The 23085-nt window shown below is 46.9% G+C and overlaps 1 protein-coding gene across 4 annotated transcripts in view; it reads right to left on the bottom strand.

The window, feature by feature from the left end:
• Nucleotides 1-23085, bottom strand: part of MMUT (methylmalonyl-CoA mutase) — a 197334-nt gene that overhangs the window by 96431 nt on the left and 77818 nt on the right. For all 4 annotated transcript variants that reach the window (XM_069236109.1, XM_069236112.1, XM_069236111.1 and 1 more), the window contains exons 5-6: nt 19203-19374; nt 1281-1529 (exon numbers count right to left, since the gene is read on the bottom strand). In XM_069236109.1, the coding sequence (XP_069092210.1) occupies nt 1281-1529; nt 19203-19374 (421 nt within the window). The remainder of the gene's footprint in view (nt 1-1280; nt 1530-19202; nt 19375-23085) is intronic.

The following is a 23085-nucleotide window of genomic DNA, read 5'->3' on the forward strand; positions in this document are numbered from 1 at the left end:
ATGCTCCCAGATGACTTGATAGGTGTTCCATAGGATTGTATTCGTAAAAAGAACCAATATTGAAAATCTTCTGACTAACATGTAAGTGATATGCAAACTTTTCGAACTGAGACTGTTGTGTATTTTACTGATCAGTAACCAAAAGACCTATTCTTCTTTGGCAATGCATAGGGCACTGAACAGTCACTTCAGTGAGTGTTTGTATTGCATCATGCTGTGTCTTAAGGCCAGATTTAGAGTTTGGTGAATGGGTTACTCCGTCACAAACGTGATCGATATCCTGTCCAAACTATTACAAGTGCCATTGAATTCAATGCATTTGTAATAAGTTAAGCCGGATATCTGCCATGTCTGTGACGGAGTAGCCAATCTGGCAAACTCTAAATCAGGCTTTAAGTTTTTAAGGCCTGCCCACTCAAACAGCTAGCTCTGACTACTCCTCAAGGTTATCAAAGTACTCAACTGGCGAAGATGGTGCTGGGTACCGTGGTAAACTACATTACCCACTGCTGTTTCTCACTAAATAGAACAAGGAAAAATCGAGGTACCCCTAAGAATCTACTAAATCCACATTTCCTCTACTGAGAATAACACTTCAGAGATTAACAATACACTGAATAGCTAAAAATAAGGATAAGTGTGTTAATCTTGATCCTAACCCTACAACATACTCTTACCTTAAACATACATTTAAATCTAAATCCAAAATTAAACTGTGGGCCTAGTTACGAGTTTGGCTGTCTTGAGACCACCAAACTCGCTGTGGCGGTCTCACAGCAGCACTCCTTGCGGTCCTACTGCCAGATTATGCTGCTGCCAGTCGGACCGCCAGGAGACCGCCGCCACAGCCAGGATCATAGATCCCGACTGGCTGGCGGTGGTCGGAGTCGTGAGCAGCTACGGCGGTGCAGAGTTCGATGTAAAAGCTTCCTATTTGTGGTAAGATGAACTGTATTCACACAGGATACTGTCCAGTAACCAACCGCAGGAACTCAAGGGAAGGTTCGGATTCTCATATAATTGGTATGAATAACATGATAAACTGTTAAACATGAGTCCCTGATCTTCATAACATATTCAGTTTTGTGTCCTTACCTAACATTTCACTCACTATCTATGCCACTCAATGAGGGTTCAGCAGTAAGCAATGAATAAATGGAATACATGGGCAGTGTAGAGTCACTGGATTAGTATGATGGAAGATTCCAGCAATCCCAATAGTATGATGTATTAAGCAATATGAATTTTCTTTATGCGATACATCGAAACAGAATATCTACCTTGAGGGCAGCATCATACAGATCGTTCGTGAGGTTTTCCATCATGAAAGATCCTCCCCATGGGTCTGCCACTTTGGGAATGCCAGATTCCTCCTGAATTATGATCTGAGTATTCCTAGCGATACGTGCGCTCTTCACTGTAGGTAACCCTAAAGCTTCATCAAAGGAGTTGGTATGCAAAGACTGGGTGCCTCCGAACACTGCAGCCATGGCTTCAATCACTGTACGCACAATATTGTTGTAGGGATCCTAAAAACAAATAATTAATAGACATGTTATGAAAAGATGGCCAAACACTGTAATTAGCACTATTATTTATCTTCACTGTAAATGGTACAGTTATTGCCTCTATTTTATTTCAATAGTGTGATTGCTTCCTTTGGATGGAGGGACTAAAAAAATGTACATCAAAATATCAAATATAAGTTTGAAATATATTTCACATGAGAATCAAAAACAATATACTAAAAATTAAGTGTTTAATGTGTGGTATCCTGGATCAAGGGGACAGATAGGTGGCCTTACAGGGAAGGTGGGATATTGGTCCTATTCTTTTCTTGACCCAGAGGTCCAGGTGGTAGAACAGCTAGAAAAGCTGCTACAAACATCTGTGCATTGCTTATGTGAATGTGTGTAGTAGGCAAAGGGCCTTGAAAAGCAGACTAATTGCTTGAATCCTAACACGAACCAGGCATGATTTTCTGTTTAGAAACTCAATATCTTTTGTTCACAACTAACAGTACAGAGAAGGAAACCCTTTTCAATGGTCTGCTGCGCATGGTGTAACCATGACTGCAAGATTACCCAGAAGGAAAAAGGAAAAAGTATCTGTACTTTCCATAGCTTTCATGTGCTTCTCCCAGGTGGCACTGCTTGCACATTTCTATTGAAAAGTACAAGACAAGCATGAATGACCCTGATTCTTGCACCAGAAGGATCATTGGTAATAAAGTTAAACAAGGTTCTGGTACTAAGGCAGTGTTAGACACATGGACCGGTTGTTCAGGGGAGATGCTGAAGTGCTGAATTCTGATTGCTAACTCAATGACAGCATAAGGTGTGCAGGGAAACTATGATTGGCTTGTCATAATAAAAGCTTTTAAAATAACACAGGTATCTAAGCCAGACGGCTAACAATAATTAGACAATTTAGTTAGGAAACAGACTAAGGGGGTTATTACAACTTTGGAGGAGGTGTTAATCCGTCCCAAAAGTGACGGTAAAGTGACGGATATACCACCAGCCGTATTATGAGTCCATTATATCCTATGGAACTCGTAATACGGCTGGTGGTATATCCGTCACATTTGGGACTGATTAACACCACCTCCAAAGTTGTAATAACCCCCTAAGAGACTAAAGATTTGTGCTAACATAGTACTGTGGTATTTCTAACATTTGCCTTGATTGGAGTATTACCTGCTGAGTTGTTTAACAAAAAATGCAACCCTATTATCTCCAAATGACCTAGACATATGGTCAGTGCAACAGAATTGTGCTTTCAGCTGAGGAATGTTAGTTCTACGACATCAATGTATGATGCATGAAGCAAAATACAAGAGAGATCAATGACATTAATACAAATCAAAAGAGGGGTGGCAAAAGAAAAATTTGAGACGCATGTTTCAGAGAAAAAGTTACAAAGTCATAAAAATTTACAGTTACGTATATACAATAAAATGTATTTCACTAAAATACAGAGACCGCGAGGAAGGAGCTACAGACAACATTGATGAAAATCAAAATTAAATCGTTTGATGTAAACAAGCATATAAAAAATCCTGAACAAACCACAAAAGACATACCACATTGAAAATAAAGCAAATGCAACAACAATATAACAATCTACAAAAATAACAAGAAACATACATATAAAGTAGATATTTCGTCCCACCTACAATGACTTTCAGGATTATCATCAGGACATGTGTGAGCTCTTAATTGGTTACTCGTCAGAGCTCTTTTAGATGCTTTCACACTCAAGCAATAATGTTTCACTGAGGTGATCCATTTAATCATTTCATTCCCATAGAGCAACTTGCATGAGTCTGTAATTAAAAAGTGCCTTCAAAATAAACGCACCCTATGAGTTATCTATACCTCCACGTTCTTACCACAATTCAATCGATTCAATCACTATAAGGTGATGGTCAATTAAGTGATCTATTAATGTTAGATACGGAGCATAAAGTTTCAAAATCTACCAATTTGACCATGCTTTGGTAGATTATGTAGCTGTATGTTCTGCATATCTGACAGTAATAAATTAATTCATTAACGAAGATTGAATTGCCTATGTCGTTTATTGTTTAATGTGCCAGAACTGTAGTCCGCTACCTCGGGTCCCTAAAGAACAAGTTACTTACCTTCTGAAAAGTCTTTTTTGGTTGAGACTCGAGCTAATTGTATATTACTCACCGTGAGCATTGACAGGAGGTGAGGTGCAGCTCTGGCCCTCCCTGGATGCAACATCAGGTCCCCTATCTATGCATTATCTTTTTGTGTTGATTTTTTTTTCATTCTCCATTCATGCAGGTGGACGAGGGCCCTTGAAATTAGAATGAGGCAGTGTGCAGACTTCCAGATTGGGATCTTATTAATGGACTGCATGAGTCCATTCCAGAGAACAGGGAGATTAAACTGCAGTTATATAGTGTTTGTAGTAGAAAAGCTGTTACCAAAGGTAAGAAACTTGTTCTTCTACTACAGACTTCCAACACACTATTTCTCACCTTGTGAACAGATACCGAAGCAGTATGACGCCAAGTGATGGGTCAGTGATATGGCTCAGACCAGAAAATCCTTCCGGACTGACCAGGCAAAGCGCCTGTCTGATCGGATCTGGCTGCCATACAGTAAGGCTTCATTAATGTGTGGAAGGACATCCAAGTAGCAGCCTGGCAAATGTCCAGAACTAGCACACCACAAGCCAGTGCAGTGGTATCAGCCTTTGATCTGGCTGAATGGGCAGGCAAACCTTGAATAAACAGGTAAACCTTTTGTTATACAGTTCCTACTATGGTACTAGGGCTGCGTATTAGGACAACAGGACTTTGGAGTGTTGGAGACTGAGTCTGTCCACACCATCAGAAACTGTTAGCCCAATTCCTGGCTACTTCACAGTGCCCTTCCCAGACCCTAAATCAACCGAGGAGGATTGTGAATATGGAAACCTGAAAATGACAATCACCTCCCCAGGGAGGTCATGGAAACAGATCTTACCCTCTTGTTGTATTACTCATGCTTGGCAAGGCGAGACACAAAAGAGTTGAAAAATAAGATTTAAATACCTATTGAAACAATTGCAATCTAGCATATAGCGAGTGAGCTGCAATAATTGAGCAGAGGGAACAAAGTAAAGAAATTAACATTAGAAACATGGCAAATAAAATAAACACTCCAACTATGAAGCATATGGTTCTAGATGTTCTAGAGGTTCCTACCTAACCTAAGACTAGAGCATAGTGGGTGTACCCTTCTACCTGGCATAATCTAAGAGATTAGCCCCAACCACATACCTGAGGATAGTGCCAGGAGGCAGCCTGCTGTGTAGGTTACAATCCTTTCAAGGCTGGTAGATTAGCGCCAGTTTAACAGCATGTCAAACAGCATTTGTCCCAGGACGGTTGTGGCAGGAATGCCCTTTCGGGTCAGTGCATCTCTTATAATGAAAGCATACTTATTTGAAAGCACAGTCCTGATGTAATGATGTGTCTAGGTGTTAGAAGCTGTCACCTAGAATATTGTGCACCACATTCTTAGCCTTTGACAGAAAGTAATGGTTACATGTCGTGCAAAGGCTAAACAAGCAGCGCGTTCTCTTTATTCCTAGAACAAAAGCAAGCTGAAAAAGTATTTCAAAAGTCATTGTTGGAAGCACAGTCCTGATATAAAGCAGTATCTAGGTGTTAGAAGCTGTAGCCTAAATGGGCAAAACAAACTAGCTATAAGAAAACTGGGCGCTTTGCAGATGCTCCCCCACTTTTTGCCCCCATTTGGAGCCCTAGATGCTGGATTTTCAATTCTGACTGCTAACCAGGCCCCATTGTATGTGTTCTCTCCCTAAATCATTTGGTTATATGGTAATTCCTTGATTGGCAAAAGACTACCCTCTTGTAAACCCCTAGTAAATGGTACCATGGTACCCAGGGCATAGGTGGTAAAGGGGTCCCCAGGACTGCAGCACAAAGTTGCGCCACCCTAGGTGACCCATGCAAACTGCTCATGGCAGGCCTGCCATTGGACACTGCCAGAGCAGTGCAAACTGCTCAAGTTCAACTATGCCCTCATCATGAGTGGCACAATCCCATGCACTGCCTTACATAAATGTCAGACACCCCTAACGAAGGCCTCTGCGGCCCAGGAGGCAGGGTGCATTATATTTAAGATGCAGACATATAAGCACACGCTTATATGTGTCTATAGCGTCCCTTCCATTAAAGTACACTATAAGTGCAGGACCGCAGACATAAGCCTGGGCAAACCCAGGTCGCTAGCTCCATTATGGTATCCAGAGCCCATCCCGCAGTGTAAGCTTGCTTTACTTGCTCCAGAACGAGGACTAAGAAAGATAAGAAAATCACATCTTCTCCTTGTGGGAGTTCTCATCTACATGGCCAATCTTTTTCAGCCAACATAATGTCATAGCTGAGTGTTTACGTTTCCTAGAAAATGACTTTGATTGTGTGCATTATGTCCCCCTCAATTTGTATGTTAAGTTTGTAAACTCAGTCTGGAGGGGAAACTTGCCTGTCTGAGGTTTCGACTTATATGGAGTCATTAGTTGCTTTCACATCCAGAAACTCTTGAATATTTTGATAAACTAGCATGACCTGTGCCACGCTATTGAGCAGAGTCATTGCCCATTTCCTGTTATGCAGTAACATTCACAATATGTGTGGCAAATTTTGCTGAAATTCCTGCTACCTTCTTCTTTTTGAATTGGGGGTTTTTCTTGAGGACGTTTCTCTTCCTTTTTTAGAGTGATGTCAGATGAGCGTTGTCAGTCCCTCTTTGGTTAGACATACTCCTTTTGCCTGCGTTCTGACTGCCCCATTCTATCAGACCATTTGTCTGATGAGTCCTGAAAGGAGTGAGAAGGGTGTGTATAAGTATACTGATACTTGTCAGGTTGTTTCAAATTATCACAGTTACGTAAATGATAACATTTCTCAGAGCTCTCCGGTTGTGGAGATCTTCCCCATTATTTTATTGTTGTCTTTATTTGATTTTTGTTTGCCTCAGTGTTTTTTTTTTTAGGAGACTCTTGTGCTTGTTTGGTATTATCCTTTTTAGGATGACCTTTAAGTTGTGGTTTATTTGGTCTGGACCCTAAGCAATCACAACATATGCATGCATAGGCCTCAGCAATTATTTTTGGCAATTCACGCTCCTTACCTACTAAAGGAACTTGCATGAGAAATGCTTCCCCTTTTGAATTACATAAAGAAATTGAGGATACTGTGGCACGATTGCCTATTAATTTAATAACTAAGTTCAGGGCAGGGGCAGTCCCATATTTGTTTTGTGTCTTTTTTAACACACCGGGTAAAACAGCAACAGATGGTGTACCATAGGTTATGGTATCAATCGTAGCAAAAACTGTGCCCTAAGTAACACAGTCATTAAAAGAGGGTAACATTCCAAGTGACAAGCACAGTGTAAGAATTCTATGTTTATCTTGGGGTCCCGTATGGGGAAACACTGTTTCAAGCTAATTAGTTTTTTGTGCTATCCAGAACGGTATTTCCTGGTGGGTACATTACCCATAATTGCATTAACAGTCACTTGGTTGATCCCAGGTGTATCAAATTGTTGTTGAACAGCTCTTGCAGCTCTCGCTGGGGCAGTGTTTACGGTGCACATCACTACTTGTGTTTAGCGTCTGAATAATCAAACTAAGTTACAATATAATGGGAACAGATCGGCTGCTGTAAAATTTGTATAGCTGGATATGGCGAGTAGGCAGCTAAAACTGGCCATGTGTCCCTTTCTTTACTGAGGGGACCCAATCTAAGATGTTCAACAATGTGTGGTATGGTGCCTTGAAACCCATTTTGATGTTCTGGAAATGTTAATGGTATTTCTAAATAGTATGCTCTATATTGTACCAGTGGGTTAGTGACTGTGTATGTATGAAATGTATTGCTGCAAAAAAATAAACCCCTGAATAGAATGCTTCATTTTTGTATGCATTGTGTGACTCTACCACAAATGCAAAAAGAATAGATGATGGACGCAATGCTGAACAATTCAAACATTCACACCCAGTCACAAAGATCTGGGTTTAATCCACTGTTTTTTTGCTCACCACGCCACCCCAGTTTGGACTCAGCCATACCAAATCAGTCTTGACCCTGTTCCCCATGGGAGTAGTCCAGCCAGAACTGCCAAGCCAGGTTCTCCCTGAACCGGAAACAAGCTTCCTAGGACCGGCTTCGGGGTATCACCCTTCATCAGCCAGGCTAGCTTGAATCCAGTGGCGCAGTGAGCACTGAACCCACGTCTGGGCATACCCTTCCCACTTAGGGCAACAAATGCAAAAATAACAAATTATGGACAGAATACTGAACAATACAAACACTCGCCCCCAGTAACAAAGATCTGGGTTTAATCCATTGTTTTTTTGCTCACCACACTACCCCAATTTGGACCCAGCCATATGCAAATCAGTCTTGAGTCCAGCCCAAACTACCACAAATATAACATCTCCACCCTCATTAGGTAGCACATTTTGGAGTAAATGTTGTGTGACAGCATGTCCACAAATTATAGGAATAACAAGAAGGCTTGCCATTTTTTCTTTTAAAGACAGAATTCAGAGAAGGAAATACGAAGTGGGGAATTGTATTAAAGATTCAGGTTTACAGCCTACAGATAAACTATGCTACTGAGGAGGCTACTTCCCTAACATCACAGATGTCTTCATACAAAGTGAATAGGGCATCTGGAAACACAAGAGAAACTACTCAGGAGAGACCCATTAAATAAGTACCTGACCTTAGTATGTTGGTAGCACCATATTGTGCAGTTCCTACTATGGTAATAGGACTGCGTATTAGGACAACAGGACTTTGGAGTGTGGGAGACGGAGTCCGTCCACACCATCGGAAACTACTGGCCCAATTCCTGGCTAGCTCTCAGTCACACCCAGACCCCATACCAACCGTGGTGGAAGGTGATTATGGCAACCAGAACATGACATTCTGACTCTCCAGGGAAGTAGTGGAAACAGATCTTACCCTTTTGTTGTATTACTAATGCATGCCCAGGCGAGACACCAAAGTGATGCAAATTAAGTTTTCAATATATTTAATGAAACAATCTCAATCTAGAATTTGGCGAGTTGGGCAGATGGAACAAAGCAACTTAATCAACATTATAAACATGGTAATGCAAATAAACAGTCTAACCATTATGTATGTGGATCTAGATGTTCTAGAGGTTTCTAGCTCACCCTAAGGCTATACTCGAGAGCACAGCCGGTGTACTCATCTGCCTGGCCCGATCTAAGGGATTAGCCCCAACCCCATGCCTGGGATAGTGTCAGGAGTACTCCTGCGGTGTAGATGGCAATCCTTTCAAGGCTGGTAGATTAGCCGCCAGCTGAACATCATGTCAAACAGCATTCACTCCAGGACAGTTATAGACGGAATGCACTCTGCCCCTGCCGGGTCAGTGCATCACTTACATAGTGAAATCATACTGTACTGGAAGCACAGTCCTGATGTAATGATGTGTCTAGGTGTAAGAAGTGGTCACCTAGAATATTGTGCACTATATTCTTAGCCTTTGACGGAAAGTATTGGTTACTTGTTGTGCAGCGGCTAAACAAGCAGCAAGTTCTCTTTATTCCTAGAGTAAAAGCAAGCTGATAAAATATGTTGAAAGTCATTGTTAAAAGCACCCTTTCTACATCGAATAAAATATGAAATGTAAAATGAAGCTAAATTAAACTAAAACAGAGGAAACACATACAGGTCCAAGAGGTCCTCACAATACTTTTGGGGGTAACTTCGTGGATAACCCATAGTACATTATGATTCTGAACACAATCCATCAAGAAATTGACCTCTTTTGCACTGCTTTACATTTTTCCCTCCGGAGAAACAGTCAAAAAGTTTGTCATCCTGCTTGTAATCCCTGATCCGATGAATGCAGAACTTGAGTTCTTCCTACATGGATGGCTGACGGGGGGGGGGGATAGAAATCCGGCAAGGTGATGGATTGCCCTTTGTGGAAGGGTGTGATTACCTTGTGCAGGAATGCCAGTTTAACCTGGAGGAGTGGAGTTTGTCAGGAAAGAACAAATTATATGGCGGTACCACAGACAACACATGGGATGCACTTCCTTGCCTTGCTGATGTTATGTCAGGAATGCAGCTTTGATACTCAGCAGGCAAGAAGGATAACTGTGCTTCGGTTTTATGAGTGTGCACAGCAGTGAGGTAAGAAGCAAATCAAGGTTCCACTGCGTTATCACAAAAGGCTGGTGAGAACATGCAGCAAAAAGTCTATATCTCTGGGAGCAGCACTGTGTCACTTTGCTACCTGTCTATTCATTAAAGGGGCAAGATCCAGGTGTTGCTTAAGTGCCCAACAGCACATCTGTCAAGGCCCTGTTAAATGGGAGAAGAGGTTCTTGGCTTGTTTGCCCATGTTCAAAACCTTTGTGAGGATATCAGTCTTTACTTCTTGAGTTGGCAGAGTGAGGTCCACAATGTCTGCTGCCACCCTAATTTTTGCGGTGAAGGAGGTGGACTCCTCAGTAGGCAAGGCTGGGCAAGGGGAGGAAAGGAGTTTGTCTAGAGAAGTACCCAGACTGCTGGTGCCCTGAAGTTCTGAGGTATTCCCACCACTGTATTCTCCCTGGCCATTATCATCATCTCCATTAACACTCTGGGGAATAGATGTGTTGTGATCTAAATGAGCATACTGGCAAGGTCCGACTGGGGGAGGGAGGAATGGGACTCAGAATCAGAAAATACTATTGGCTCAGTTTCTGGCTACGGTGGCATTGGTACTGGCATCAGCACTGAGGCAGGTGGTGTCTGACATCTGACTTGGAGATAAGGATGGGGTTGTGTTTGGCACTGGGGCCGGAATAAGTAGTGCCAAAGACAAGGCCAGTGTCCGAATCAGATTTTCAGGAGGCCAGAGGGAAACAGCTTTATGACCTAGCGGTGCCTAGGGAATCGCACTACTCTGAATGTTGGAGTGGCAGGTCAAGGGAAATCCATAGTTCAGGTTCTATTGTTTCTAATGGGACTTCCAGGACTTACCCGAGTGTAGTGACCTGGGTGACAATCTGAACAGCTTCTTCTTCTTACAGAGCTCTGTGATGGCGAGCTCGGCCTTATAATCTCAGAGAGCCTTGTGATTCATCCTAACGCAGCATGGACATGATGCACAGTTGTATTTGGATGCAAGGCTCCATAGACCAGCATTGTGGGTATCTGTTACTGATATCTGCTGGCTGCAGTAATGATACAGTTTGAACTCTATAGACTTACAGAGTCACAGTCTGCACACTGCTGAAAATGTTTAAGGGAACACATATATATATATATATATATATATAGCAATTGCTACAAAGTTTTCCTGATGAAGTCTGAAATTCACAAAGTAAGAAGTCTATCAGAAGCCAGTATGGTTCAGCATTTTCTCACTCAGCCAATGTGTGGAACACACCACTAGAATATGTGACAGCGGAGCACAGGAAATGTACATCTTCTTCAAGGTTGCCAAATACTACACTCAGCCCTACGAAGCAGCCATGGTAGAATACTGCAACCTTAAGCAATAGGTCATCTAACACAACTAAGTTACTGCAGACCCAGCATTTTTTAATATTAGGAAACATGGGGGAGGCAGAGAATGAAGAGAGTCCGAGAAGGAGAGGGAGAACAAGAGAAAGAAAGAGCGAGAGGGACAAGAGAGAAGAAGGGAGAGAATGGAAGACAGAATGTATTTAAAGACACATAGGCCCTCATTATGTCACTGGTGGTAAATCCCACTTACCTCCACGCTAACTGCCGTCAACATACGACCGCCGCAGCGGATAGGCATTTACCATATTATGACACACACACATCAATCTGTCACTATACATCCACAGCCACAAGTCCGCCACACCAAAGGTCAGTGATAAACTGGCAGTATCCAAACCCACACCGTTATGCCGAAAGAACAACGCCCATCACAGTATGACCCACAAATCACCACAGTGAACATTCAATGGTGGTAAACCATTGGCTGTACATACAGCTGTGCTCAAAATACAAACACCAACAAAATAACACCACACTGGACATTTTAAACAACACACACCTGACACCCATACACACACCACACCCACACCACTATAAAACACACACCCACATTACCCACAACCCCTTATGAGTACAAACCATTGGCATGGGACAGACACCACGACCACAGACAAAACCAGAGCCACACACCACCTACACCTATATACCACACACGCACCCCACATCACACACCCCAACACATCACCCTACACACCCTCACCTACAAAACTCACACAACACCCACGGCACCACAAAGACACCCCAGATTCTCAGAGGAGGAGCTAATGGTCATGGTGGAGGAAATCATCAGGGTAGAGCCTCGGCTATTTGGAGCACAGGTGCAGCAGATGTCGATTGCTAGGAAGATGGAGCTATGGTGGAGGAGCGTGGACAGGGTCAACGCTGTGGGACATCACCCAAGAACAAGGGACGACATCTGGAAGAGGTGGAACAACCTGCGGAGGAAGGTACGTTCCACAGCAGCAAGACACCAGCTCGCGATCCAGAGGACTGGCGCTGAACCCCCATCTCCTCCCCAACAACTAACATGGGAGGAGCAAGTCTTGGCAATCATGCATCCTGAGGGCCTGGCCGGAGTAGGAGGACTGGACTCCGGTAAGTCAACTTTCTATTACTATCACCTCCCCCAACACCTGCATGACATCACATACCCTCACCCTCAATCCCATTACTCCACCACCTCCCACACACCCGACCATCACATCCCACCCATCCCAGTAGCAAGCCCTGCATGCACCACCAATGTATGGCCGTCACTCACAGCCGCATTAACACCTATCACCAAAGCATGCACACTAGAGAGAATCAGCTAGCCCCCCACATTCCAACCTAACACAAGTTAAAGCTGCCAGGGCAAATACAAACAAATAGGGCAACCCACCGATGCACAATATGTCACACACAAATAATAACACAGCATTTACATCACCACAGGTATCCCAGCCAATGTCAGCAGAGAAGGTTGCCAGCACTATCCAGTCCCCCAACTGAAGAGGCCCACAGAGATGACAACAACTCTGGTCGCCTGGATCTGGATGACCAACCTGGACCATCAGGGACCTCTGGACTGTCACACACCACCACAGCACCCACCCAGCGTACCCATTCCTCTGTCCCCAGGACACAACAATCAGCAGTGTGTCCACCACTACAGAGACCCCAGAGCACACCTCATACCCAAGACGATCTGGGACCTGGGGTCAGTGGCAGTGGGCACATGGTTTAGTGGACAGAGGCACAGGACAACAGGGAAACTGGGAAGACTGCTGTGCGCCAGGGGAGGACAGGCCCAGGGAACCGACTCTTCAGGAGGCACTTGCAGAGATCCCTGGAGCATACCAACATTCCCAGGATAAGCTGGGCCAGATCCTGGACAACATGCAGGAGAACAGGCGGCTGCAGGAGGGACAGTACCAGGGGATCAGGGAGGATTTACAGGCCATTAACACCACCCTGGTCTCCATTGCAGGGGTGCTGGTAGACATGGCAAACATTATGAGGGAGGCAGTCTCACACGAGCGGACCCCTGCCACTAACCAGACATTTGAACTGCCTACCAATTCCGCTGCTGCTAGTGGCCAGGAGACCCCGCCACAGGACCAACAGGCCACCAGCACACCTCCCCCTCCCCCTGCAGAAGGTGAACCACCCCACAATCATTCCCTGCGATCTAGGCAGAAGCCAGAGACTATTGCCAAGACCCCCGCCTGGAAATGACTCCTAATTCTCCCTCTTGTGTCCCAACCTCTCACCCTGTCCACCTTGAACTGCCATTGCTCCCCTTCCTATGTCCCATTGGACAATGCACCTGTGCTACAAAGACTGGAACAATACCCTGGACTTTCCTCCATCATCACCCCATCACAATACACTTGCCCCTCTTCTTTTTAGCACTTCAATTAACACACTTTGAAAAATACAAGTATGGAGTAGGTCATATTTTTTAAGTATATATTCGTTTAACCAGGTACAAGCATTGCTATTCAACTGTACAGTATCGTTCACATAGGAAAAACCTGTAGGTTCCTGCAGCGATCACATCAGGAGCGATAAGGGGGCACCAACATCTGCAAAATGAAATCCCAAAGGGTACAGTGAGTGGGCATGGAAGTGGGAAATATCAGCATGCCAGTGCCAAAGATAATCAAATTAATGAAAATGAAATGTGAAGTAACACTGTCTTACCTGTGTGTCATTGTAAGTATTGTCTGATCACTGCTGTTCTGTTGTCCTCATCCTCATCCTCATCCTCTGACTCCTTATCCTCACTGCCACATGGCCATCTCCAGACTCCTCATCCTGCAGAAAAGGCAGATGGCGTCTCAAGGCAAGGTTATGCAACATGCAGCATGTCACGATTATCTGGAAGACCTTCTTGGGTGAGAATCCACCAGTTAGATGGAGGCACTTGAAACTGGCCTTCAGGAGGTCAGAGGTTTGTTCGATTATCCTTCTTGTTCGCTCTTGTCCTGGCATTCCTCACAGGGGTCAGTAGCCATGATAGGTTGGGGTCACCAGAGTCACCTGCAAATATCGAGGGGCAACATTTAGCCACAGATTATCCTAAATGGCCCACACCATACCCATACACCAACATATACTGGGTGGGAACCAGGGCTCAAATAATAGCCACACCCGGTGCCTCTGTAGTTGGGCCATCATATTTGGGATGCAGCTATTTCTCAGGATAAAGGCATCATGCACAGACCCAGGATACTTTGCATTGACATAGGAGATGTACTGGTCCACCAAGCGCACCATCTGGACATTCACAGAGTGGAAACTCTTATGATTTCTGAATACCTGTTCTTTTCGAAGGGGGGGAGGACGACAATTGCAATATGTGCTCCATCAATCGCCCCAATTATGTTGGAGATATGTCCCATTGCATAGAAGTCAGCCTTCACTGTGGCCAAATCCTCCACTTGGGGGGGAAACAATGTAGCTGCGCATGTGTTTAATCAGGGCAGACAACACTCTGGTCAGCACTATTGAGAACATTGGCTGTGACATTCCTGCTGCCAAGCCCACTGTCACTTGGAAAGAACCAGTTGCCAGGAAATGGAGCACAGATAGGACTTGTACAAGAGGGGGATCCTAGTGGGGTGACGGATAGCAGATATCAGGTCAGGCTCCAATTGGGCACACAGCTCTGTGATTGTGGCCCTCTCAAGTCTATAGGTGAGGCTAATGAGCCTGTCCTCCATTGTTGCTAAGTCCATCAGGAGCCTGTACACAGGAGTATGTCGCCATCTCCTATCCATCCACAGCGATTGCAATCTATGGGGCAAAAGAGTGGGGAGCCAGTCACAAACTGAATATTGGAGCCACAACAGTACAATGCATGATCTTACATTTTAATGGTTAAGTGTGATTGTTCTGTATGTCCAATTTTAACTGTGACGCAGTTTTTATCTGCCCCCCCCCCCTCTCCCTGAAATGGCATCCGCCTGTCCTGTGTGGAGGGACAGGTGGAAATGAGGCAATTCCGCTGACGTTGTGCGCCGTTGCGGGAGGCGGTCGGGAACTGCCGTGCAATTTCTCATTGGTTAACATTGGGCCCTATGAGTTACAGTGGCCAATGATGATGTACGCCGGCAGTGACGGTATGCACCGCCGTGGACGTAACCGCCATTTTCTATCTGATCACTCACTTGCAACCTGACCTTCAACAGGAGAGGTCCCACACTGCATGCGCTGCTGTGACCTGTGTCGGGAACCTACCATGGCCCGTGTGAGTGGGTAAAGGGCCCCTGCCTTCACCTCGGCGGAGTTGGAGCGACTGGTGGATGGGGTCCTACCCCAGTACGGACTGCTGTATGGGCCTCCAGACCAACAGGTAAGTACACTGTGGGCACGATGCATGTGGCATGAATGCATGGGGTGGTGTGTGTGAAGGCTTTGTGTAGGGGCATAGGTGGATATCCCCTGGGCAGTGTACAGCATGTGTGCTGGGCCATGTGTGTGCAAATGGTGTTGTGAAGGAGTATGGTGGGCCATATGTGTAACAGGCAGGATGCTCTGACTGATACTATTTCCTGTGTTCATTTCCTCTGCAGGTCAGCGCCCATCAAAAGAAGGGTATATGGTGTGCCATCGCCAAGGACGTGCGGACCTTCGGGGTCTATTGCAGGCGGAGCACCCACTGTCGGAAACGGTGGGAGGACCTGAAACGATGGGCACGGAAGACATCGGAGGCCCAGCTGACCCCCCCCGATGTCCCGCATACTGGCGGTGGCCTATGCGGAGCTGGATGGGCGCTTGAGGGCATCACAGCAGCTACATGGAGGTGAGCACAGTTCCCATCATTACAACTTACGCATGGTAGGGTGGTATCCGGGTGGGGGACATGGGTCTGTGGGTGCCCCTAGGCCAGGCCTGACATTGCAGAATAGGTCCCCTTGTGGCAACGGTCCTGAAGGGATAGTCCTGCTACCTAGCTCTTAGGCATCCACTACTGGTCAGGTCTGCGTGGGTCCCAGGTGTGCTGCATTTGGCAGTGTGGGCCCCTCCCCATGCCTTGGTAGCTAGCAATATCACTGGTAGTGCAATGCAATGTGTGTAGGGGTGTTTCCTGTCTGTGAGGGTGGTGTGTACGCCAACCGTGGTGTTGGTGCAGCCATTGACCAAGTGTATCCTTTGTCTCTCTACCCCCCCTTTCTTGTTTTGTCATCCTGTCCTTATGTGCATTAGCATCATCTGGCGGAGGAGCAGAGCTACAGACGTCGGAGGGAGCTGCATCCCACAGGACCTAGGAGGCAGAGTCCCCCGACGGTGAGGGCACCAGTGGGACGGAGGGCGAGGGGAGCACCACGGCGGAGACTGGAGGGGACAGTTCAGACACAGATACCTCCTCCGATGGAAGCTCCCTGGTGGTGGCGGACACCTCTGTGACCACCCCAGCTACAGGTACAGCTGACACCCCCTGTGCCAGCACCACCCTCCCAGCAGCCCCTCAGTGAGTTGCCTGTGCCCGCTCACCTGGGAGGGTGGGCAACTCCTTCGCCCCAGGCACCTCTGGCCCTGTCCCAGTTAGCCCTGCTGCCCTGAGTGAGGAGGCTACTGACCTTTGCGATCCATCTCTGTAGGGCAGTCAACCATTGTGAATGCCATCCAGGGGCTGGCAGCCCAAATGCAACAGACTAATGCATTCCTGGAGGGCATTCACACTGGCTTGGCGGCCCAACAGAGATCAATCCAGGCTCTGGCCGCCTCTCTGATGGCAGCCACTGTCCCTGTGTCCACCCTCCAACATCCTCTACCCAATCCCATTCCCCTCAACCCCAAGCTATCCCAAGCACAATCCCAAGCACACAGGCAGACGAGCATGCACCCAAGACAACACACAGGAGTGGCTCAGGCAAACACAAGCACCACACATCATCCCACAGGCACTCACACAAACACCATCCAGATGCAAACATACCAACATTCACTGCCTCCACTGAGGCCCCCTCCTCCTCTACCTCCCTCCCAGTTGCGTCTACACTCACACCTGCATGCACTACATCCTCTTCCACTACCGCCATCACTAGCACACCTATCAGAACACACACCTAATTGGCAAACAACACCACAACAGCCATGCAACACGTCCCCTGTTTCCTCTCCCACTGTGTCTGCCCCCCCCCCAAGGTATGCAAACACAAGCACTCAGACACCCAACAGCCATCCAGCCCATGCACCTGCACCCAAACTCAGCAGACAGACACCTCCTAAAACCACTCCCTCTTCCTCCACTCCCAAACCTTCTCCCGCTTCCCACCCCAATGTCCCTAAGAAGTTTTTCCTCTCCACCACTGACCTCTTATCTCCCCCCCCCCATGTCCTTCACGTATGGCCAGGGTGGCAAAAACCCTAGCAAGCACCTCAGCCACCCAGTCCACGGGCCCAGTAGCCTCCACACCTACTCGTGGTGGGAAAGGATCCCGGGCACATGTCCAGAGGGTGAAGGAGCCTGCATCAGGCAGCCACAAGGAAAGGGTGCCTGCCCCAGCTGCGGGCCGGAAGACCAAGGAGCTAGCTCCAGCTGCTGCCAGGAAGGGCAAGGTGCCAGCCCCAGCTGCTGCCAGGAAGGGCAAGGAGCCAGCCCCAGCTTCTGCCAGGAAGGGTAAGGGCCTGGTGCAGGGATTCAGACGGAGACCCTATCACCAACCGTGGTTGTGCAGCCGTCCGAGGCTGCAGGGGATGGGCTGGAGCTTCCCCCCACCAGCAGCAGCACCACCACCACCACCATTGGGCAGCCATCCGAGACTGCAGGGGATGGACTGGAGCATCACCCCACCACCATCAGCAGCACCACCACCACCACTGAGCAGCCGCCACCATCGGCGGACGGTAAGTAGTCCAGCGTCCATGGGCTGCTGTGCAGCCTGCCCTCTGCAAATCCAGTGGGTATGACACCCATCTGAGAGACTGTGACCTTGCACTCCCCAGGATCAAGAGCACAGGGCATGATGCCCCCTCCAGAACCAGTGGGTAGGACACCCATTTACCCCAGCCTCCCCAGGATCAAGAGCACAGGGCACGATGGCCCCTCCAGAGCCAGTGGGCAAGTCACCCACTTGAGAGACTGTGGCCTTGCACTCTTCAGGACCAAGCACAGGGCATGTTGCCCCCTCTAGAACCAGTGGTCTTCTATCATCTGCTGGCTGAGGTGCTCCCCTGTTCCCCATCCCCCTGAGGTGCCTGCCTATTTTCCAACTGATGCCCCTGCAGTGGTCTCTCCGTGCTGCTGCCGGTGACAGGTGGGGCATTGGACTTTGGCTTGTGGCCCATGCACAATGAGGACAGGGCAGTGTCCCTTGAACTGTACATATGTATTTACCAGTTACATTGCATTTTCGTATTTCTACTGTATTTATATTATTACACTCACTTTATCACATTCCTGTTGTCCTTGCAATATGTTTTAGTAATGCAGCTGTATGTGTGTATGGTGTTTGGGGTGGGGATGTGTGTTGCATGTGTGTGTCACTCTCTTTTTCCTCCCCCCTCCCCGTTCACTAGGTGGCTGTACTCACTGTGGTCGTCTTCCCTGTAGTTGGTGTTCGTGGTGGAGCAGGACGTAAAAGATCATTGAAAAGATTTGCAGCTCGGGCTCCTTGGTGGCGTGGTTGTTCCCTGTGTCTCCAATGGTGAGGCCTTTCCCTTCTGAGGTCTGTTTCCGCCAGACTTTTGATGTAGTTGGTACCGCCCCGGAAAAGGTGGCGGATTGTGTTGTCATAATATGGTGGGCGGAACACTGACTTCTACCTGGCTGTAGGCGGCTACCAGCGTGGTGCCTGTTTCCGCACCGGTGGTCGGTGTGGTGAAGTGGCTGTCTGTCGGAGATAACACCGCCATGGTCATAATTTGGTGGTAATTACTGCCGGCCTGTTGGCGGTGTTACTGCCACTTTAACACCAACCGCCAGGGTTGTAATGAGGGCCATAGTCTTAATTGGATCAGTGTCTTATACCGTATAAAAGGTCACATTGTTTCAAACATCTAGGAAGAACGGGTCAGAGACACAGCTTCAAAACAGACATCAGATTAATTTACATTCCAAAAAGACTTTGTTATAGTAAAAAAAAACTTTTTTAACTCCCACCTGTTCTGTAAGTGACCAGCCAGACGTCTGGCAATGAGCTCTAAGTAAAAGAGATTTGGAGTCCTTTGGTTGAAAGTTCTTCTGTATTAAATGGGCCCAAAGACGTCGCCCTGCTCTCATCTTTGCTATTTCCATGTAGAAGTTCATACCGATTCCCCAGAAGAAAGACAATCTGTAATCAAAGCAGCAATGAAAACTTTATTTGGTCACTAGATGATAAATTACTATACGGTACTAGCAGTAGTAGTGGTGGTAGTATTAATAATAACAACAATAATAATAATAAAAAGTAGACTGCTCTTATGATGTGCCTTTTTATTGTCAAGCAACTAGTATGCAGCCTCTCTCCTGTGTCCCCCTCCCTCCGTTTGCTGTTTGGGGGCGGGGGTTAGAGGGGAACTGAGATGTGGGGATGAGTATGATAATGTCTCTGATGACTTTGATTGCACCAGAGGTCACAGCTTAAGGGGGAAGAGGCTGTTTAGGCTGCCTAATAGATGTTGATATGCTTTATTCCAAGAGCAGTTGCACTTTGGCAACAACTATTGCCGGCGAGGGCTCTGGTGGGCTTTGGTCCTCTTGAGATGGATGAGAGCCTCCAGCCTCACCGACTCAGAGGGGATGCCAGGCCCTCAGCTCAAAGCACCTACCTGTATTGAGGCTTTGACCTCAAAGGGGGGAGAGAGGGACCTAGAGGCTGGCCTTGCTTGTTGTGACTGCGGTTGTTTGGCCTCACTGTCCATGGGGGTCGGGGGTGTTTTGGATTGTTTTTGTTTCTTAAAGGAAAATTAGTGAATGTGGGAGACTGGCTCTATACTGATGACTCACGACCTATATTGTTTGCGGTGATTGTAGGGTGGGGGCATTTTGAATGTGGAGCACAGGGGGAAGGGGGGCCTGCTGTACTGTAAGGGTTATGGCTATTACCTGGACGTTAGTCACCTGGAATGTCCAGGGGTTGGGGCAGCCCGTTACAGACACAGGGTGCACTCTTATCTTAGGCATTATGGGATCACTGTAGCCTTCCTGCAGAAGTCCCACACATGGGGAGCATGTATGACAAAACTTAGGCGCAGATGGAGGGGACAAATATTTGCCACTTTGTATTCTAGCTATGCGATGGGGGCCCTGATTCCCCTTTGTAGCTAAAGGGATAAATACGGACCAACAAGGTCGCTATGTCATAGTCTCTGGGGCACTGGACAACAGGGACATCTGTCTGATAAATGTATATGCCCCTAGCATAGATGACGCTGGGTTCTTCGGGACGGTGATGGGTGCTGCCACTGAATATGTGGGACCTGGATTAATATTGGCAAGGGACCTCAACTGTGTTCTGGGTGGAGGTTTGGACCGGTTTCCCCCTCGCTGGGGTACCAAACCAGCGATGACTAGCACCCTCACGGGGACTATGATGGGATTAGGCCTACAAGACATCTGGAGGGTGCGTTTTCCTCAATCTAAAGAGAATTTATGTTACGTGCCTGCCACAGGCCCGATAGTCGCAAAGATTATTGTCTATTGTCTGACGCCATGATGCAATGTGTAAATGAAGTCTCTTATTTGGCATGATATATCTCAGATCTCTCACACCTAATGGTTACTTTTAGGATGAGCGGGAAGGCCCCTGGATACCTTTGTGGAGACTGCAGGCAGAGGCCCTGTCAGATCTGGTGTTTGCTGATGCGCTAACTGGAACCCTGAAGCAATACTTTACCAAGAACTGAGGTGCTGCATCAACCAGGGCAGTCGAATGGGATGCCATGAAAGTTGTGCTATGGGTAGAATGGCTGAAGGTTACGTATGGGGTAAAACAGCAGCTGTCTAGGTCTCTGGATGCTCTGGAGAAGCGTATGAGCATGAGGTGATTGAACGACCCCGAGTTTTAAATGAATTGAACGAGTGTAAGCGGACCTGCTTAAAACTTGGGACAGGTTGGATAAGTTTGCCCACTCTAGCTACAGGCAACGACTGAATATGGCAGGGGATGAAGCGAGTAGGATCTTAGCCACGCTTCCCTAGAATAAAACACAGTACCCTCCCATTGTAGGGATCTGTGACGCACAAAGTCGGATAGTAAACTCACAGGAGGGTATTGTGTGGGTCATTGCCAATCTCTTGAAGTTGATGTATGTGGCGCCATCTGAAGATATGTCTTCAGCTGGAGAAATGTACCTGGCCAAACTAGAAATTACTTCCCTGACTAGGGAAGAGAGGGACACTCTGGACACCTTATAACAAGAGAGGAAACCATGGTTGGAATTATAGTGTTGCGGACCGCTGAGACCCCGGGGTGGGGAATGGCCTACCAGACGAATTTTACAAGAGGAGGTTGCGGAGTATAGCGGGTGGGGGTACAAAAAGTTTATGATGAGGCTTATGAAAAATTACTGCTACCGGCCTCTATGAGAGAGGCGCTGGCTGTCATAATCCCCAAACCTGACAGGGACAATGAGAGGGTGTCTTCGTACTGCCCCCTGTCGATGCTCAATGTGGATGCAAAAATACTTATTATGTGTTTTGCAACGCAATTGATGAAGCATCTACCACAATTGCTCCGGTAGGACCAATGCAGGTTTATACCCGGGAGAAATATACTGTCCTTTGCTCTGCATGAGCAGACTATTGCGGAGGACCAATATGCAGAGGCACTCCTGGATACTGAACAGGCCTTCGATTACTTTTCCTGAAAATTTCTGTGGAGGACCCTGAGGAAAGTGGGCATTGGAGAAATGTATGTTTGTTGGATGCAGTTGCTCTACGGGCCCCTGTTGCACGGGTGAGAGTAAGTAGCACAGTGTTGCAGCAGTTTACCCTACAGAGTGTTACCAGACAGGTCTGTCCCTTATCGCTCCTGCTCTTTGCATTAGTGATGGAGCCACTGGCGTGTAGACTGTGCTGGACACTGGGGGGGTTGTGGGATAAGGGTGGGAGGAAATACCCACATGGTCTCCATTTATGCGGAGACACATTAATTTGCTTACACCAACCACTCTACTCAGTTCCAATAATGCTGCCCATGCTTGCTGAGTTCAGTAATGTGTCTGAGTTGCGTGTTAACAGAACCAAATCAAAATTATTTCCAATGGGACAATTGGGTGGTTCAGCCTAGCAGGATTTTCCGAAACTGGACCTCCCAAGGTAGCCAAAAATGGTTAGGTATCTTGCGATCAGGATTACTCAGAGTGAGGTGGAGTTTGAGGCTGCCAATATAAGTAGAGTGGTGGAGAACATGACATCTGCGGTGACATTCTGGAATACGCTTACTCTCTCGCTCATGGGGAAACTGGTACTAGTCAAAATTATCATACTGCCTCAGTGTTTATGTGTTACAGGGAACAATGTATGAGATCTGTAAATGACTCTTTAGTAAACTAGACAGGATGAATGCTGAACTCCTGTGGGCCACTGGGAGAAAGAGAGTTAACCTAACCACACTAAATGTACTTGGGTGACACTAGAACTATATTATATAGCAGCGCAACTGCAGCATGTGGTATACAGGGTTGATGAACACAAAAACTAGGGGCGTCAGCTACTGAGTGACACGTGTGGCGAAGTCCCCCGGACTGAGCTCTTAATGACAGAGGAGGGTGTCCCAGATGTGCTGCCATGGCCAGTCCGACAAGTATGTGATGAGTAGGAAGCAGCGGTCAGACTTGCCCTGAAGAGGGCCCCCTACACACCAGATATGCCCATTTAGACAATGCATCCCTTTAAACTCATTAACCAGACAATGTCTAATAATAAATGGAGGGCCGGTGGATATGAGCTCTTGTGGGACCGTTATTCCAACAACAGATTTATCACAATGATAGATGCCATGGACACATTCCAACTGGGCACGGGGCAGTTCCTGCTCTATGCAAACATTACGGCAACA

The sequence above is a fragment of the Pleurodeles waltl genome, chromosome 5, assembly GCF_031143425.1.
Source record: "Pleurodeles waltl isolate 20211129_DDA chromosome 5, aPleWal1.hap1.20221129, whole genome shotgun sequence".
Classification (NCBI taxonomy): domain Eukaryota; kingdom Metazoa; phylum Chordata; class Amphibia; order Caudata; family Salamandridae; genus Pleurodeles; species Pleurodeles waltl.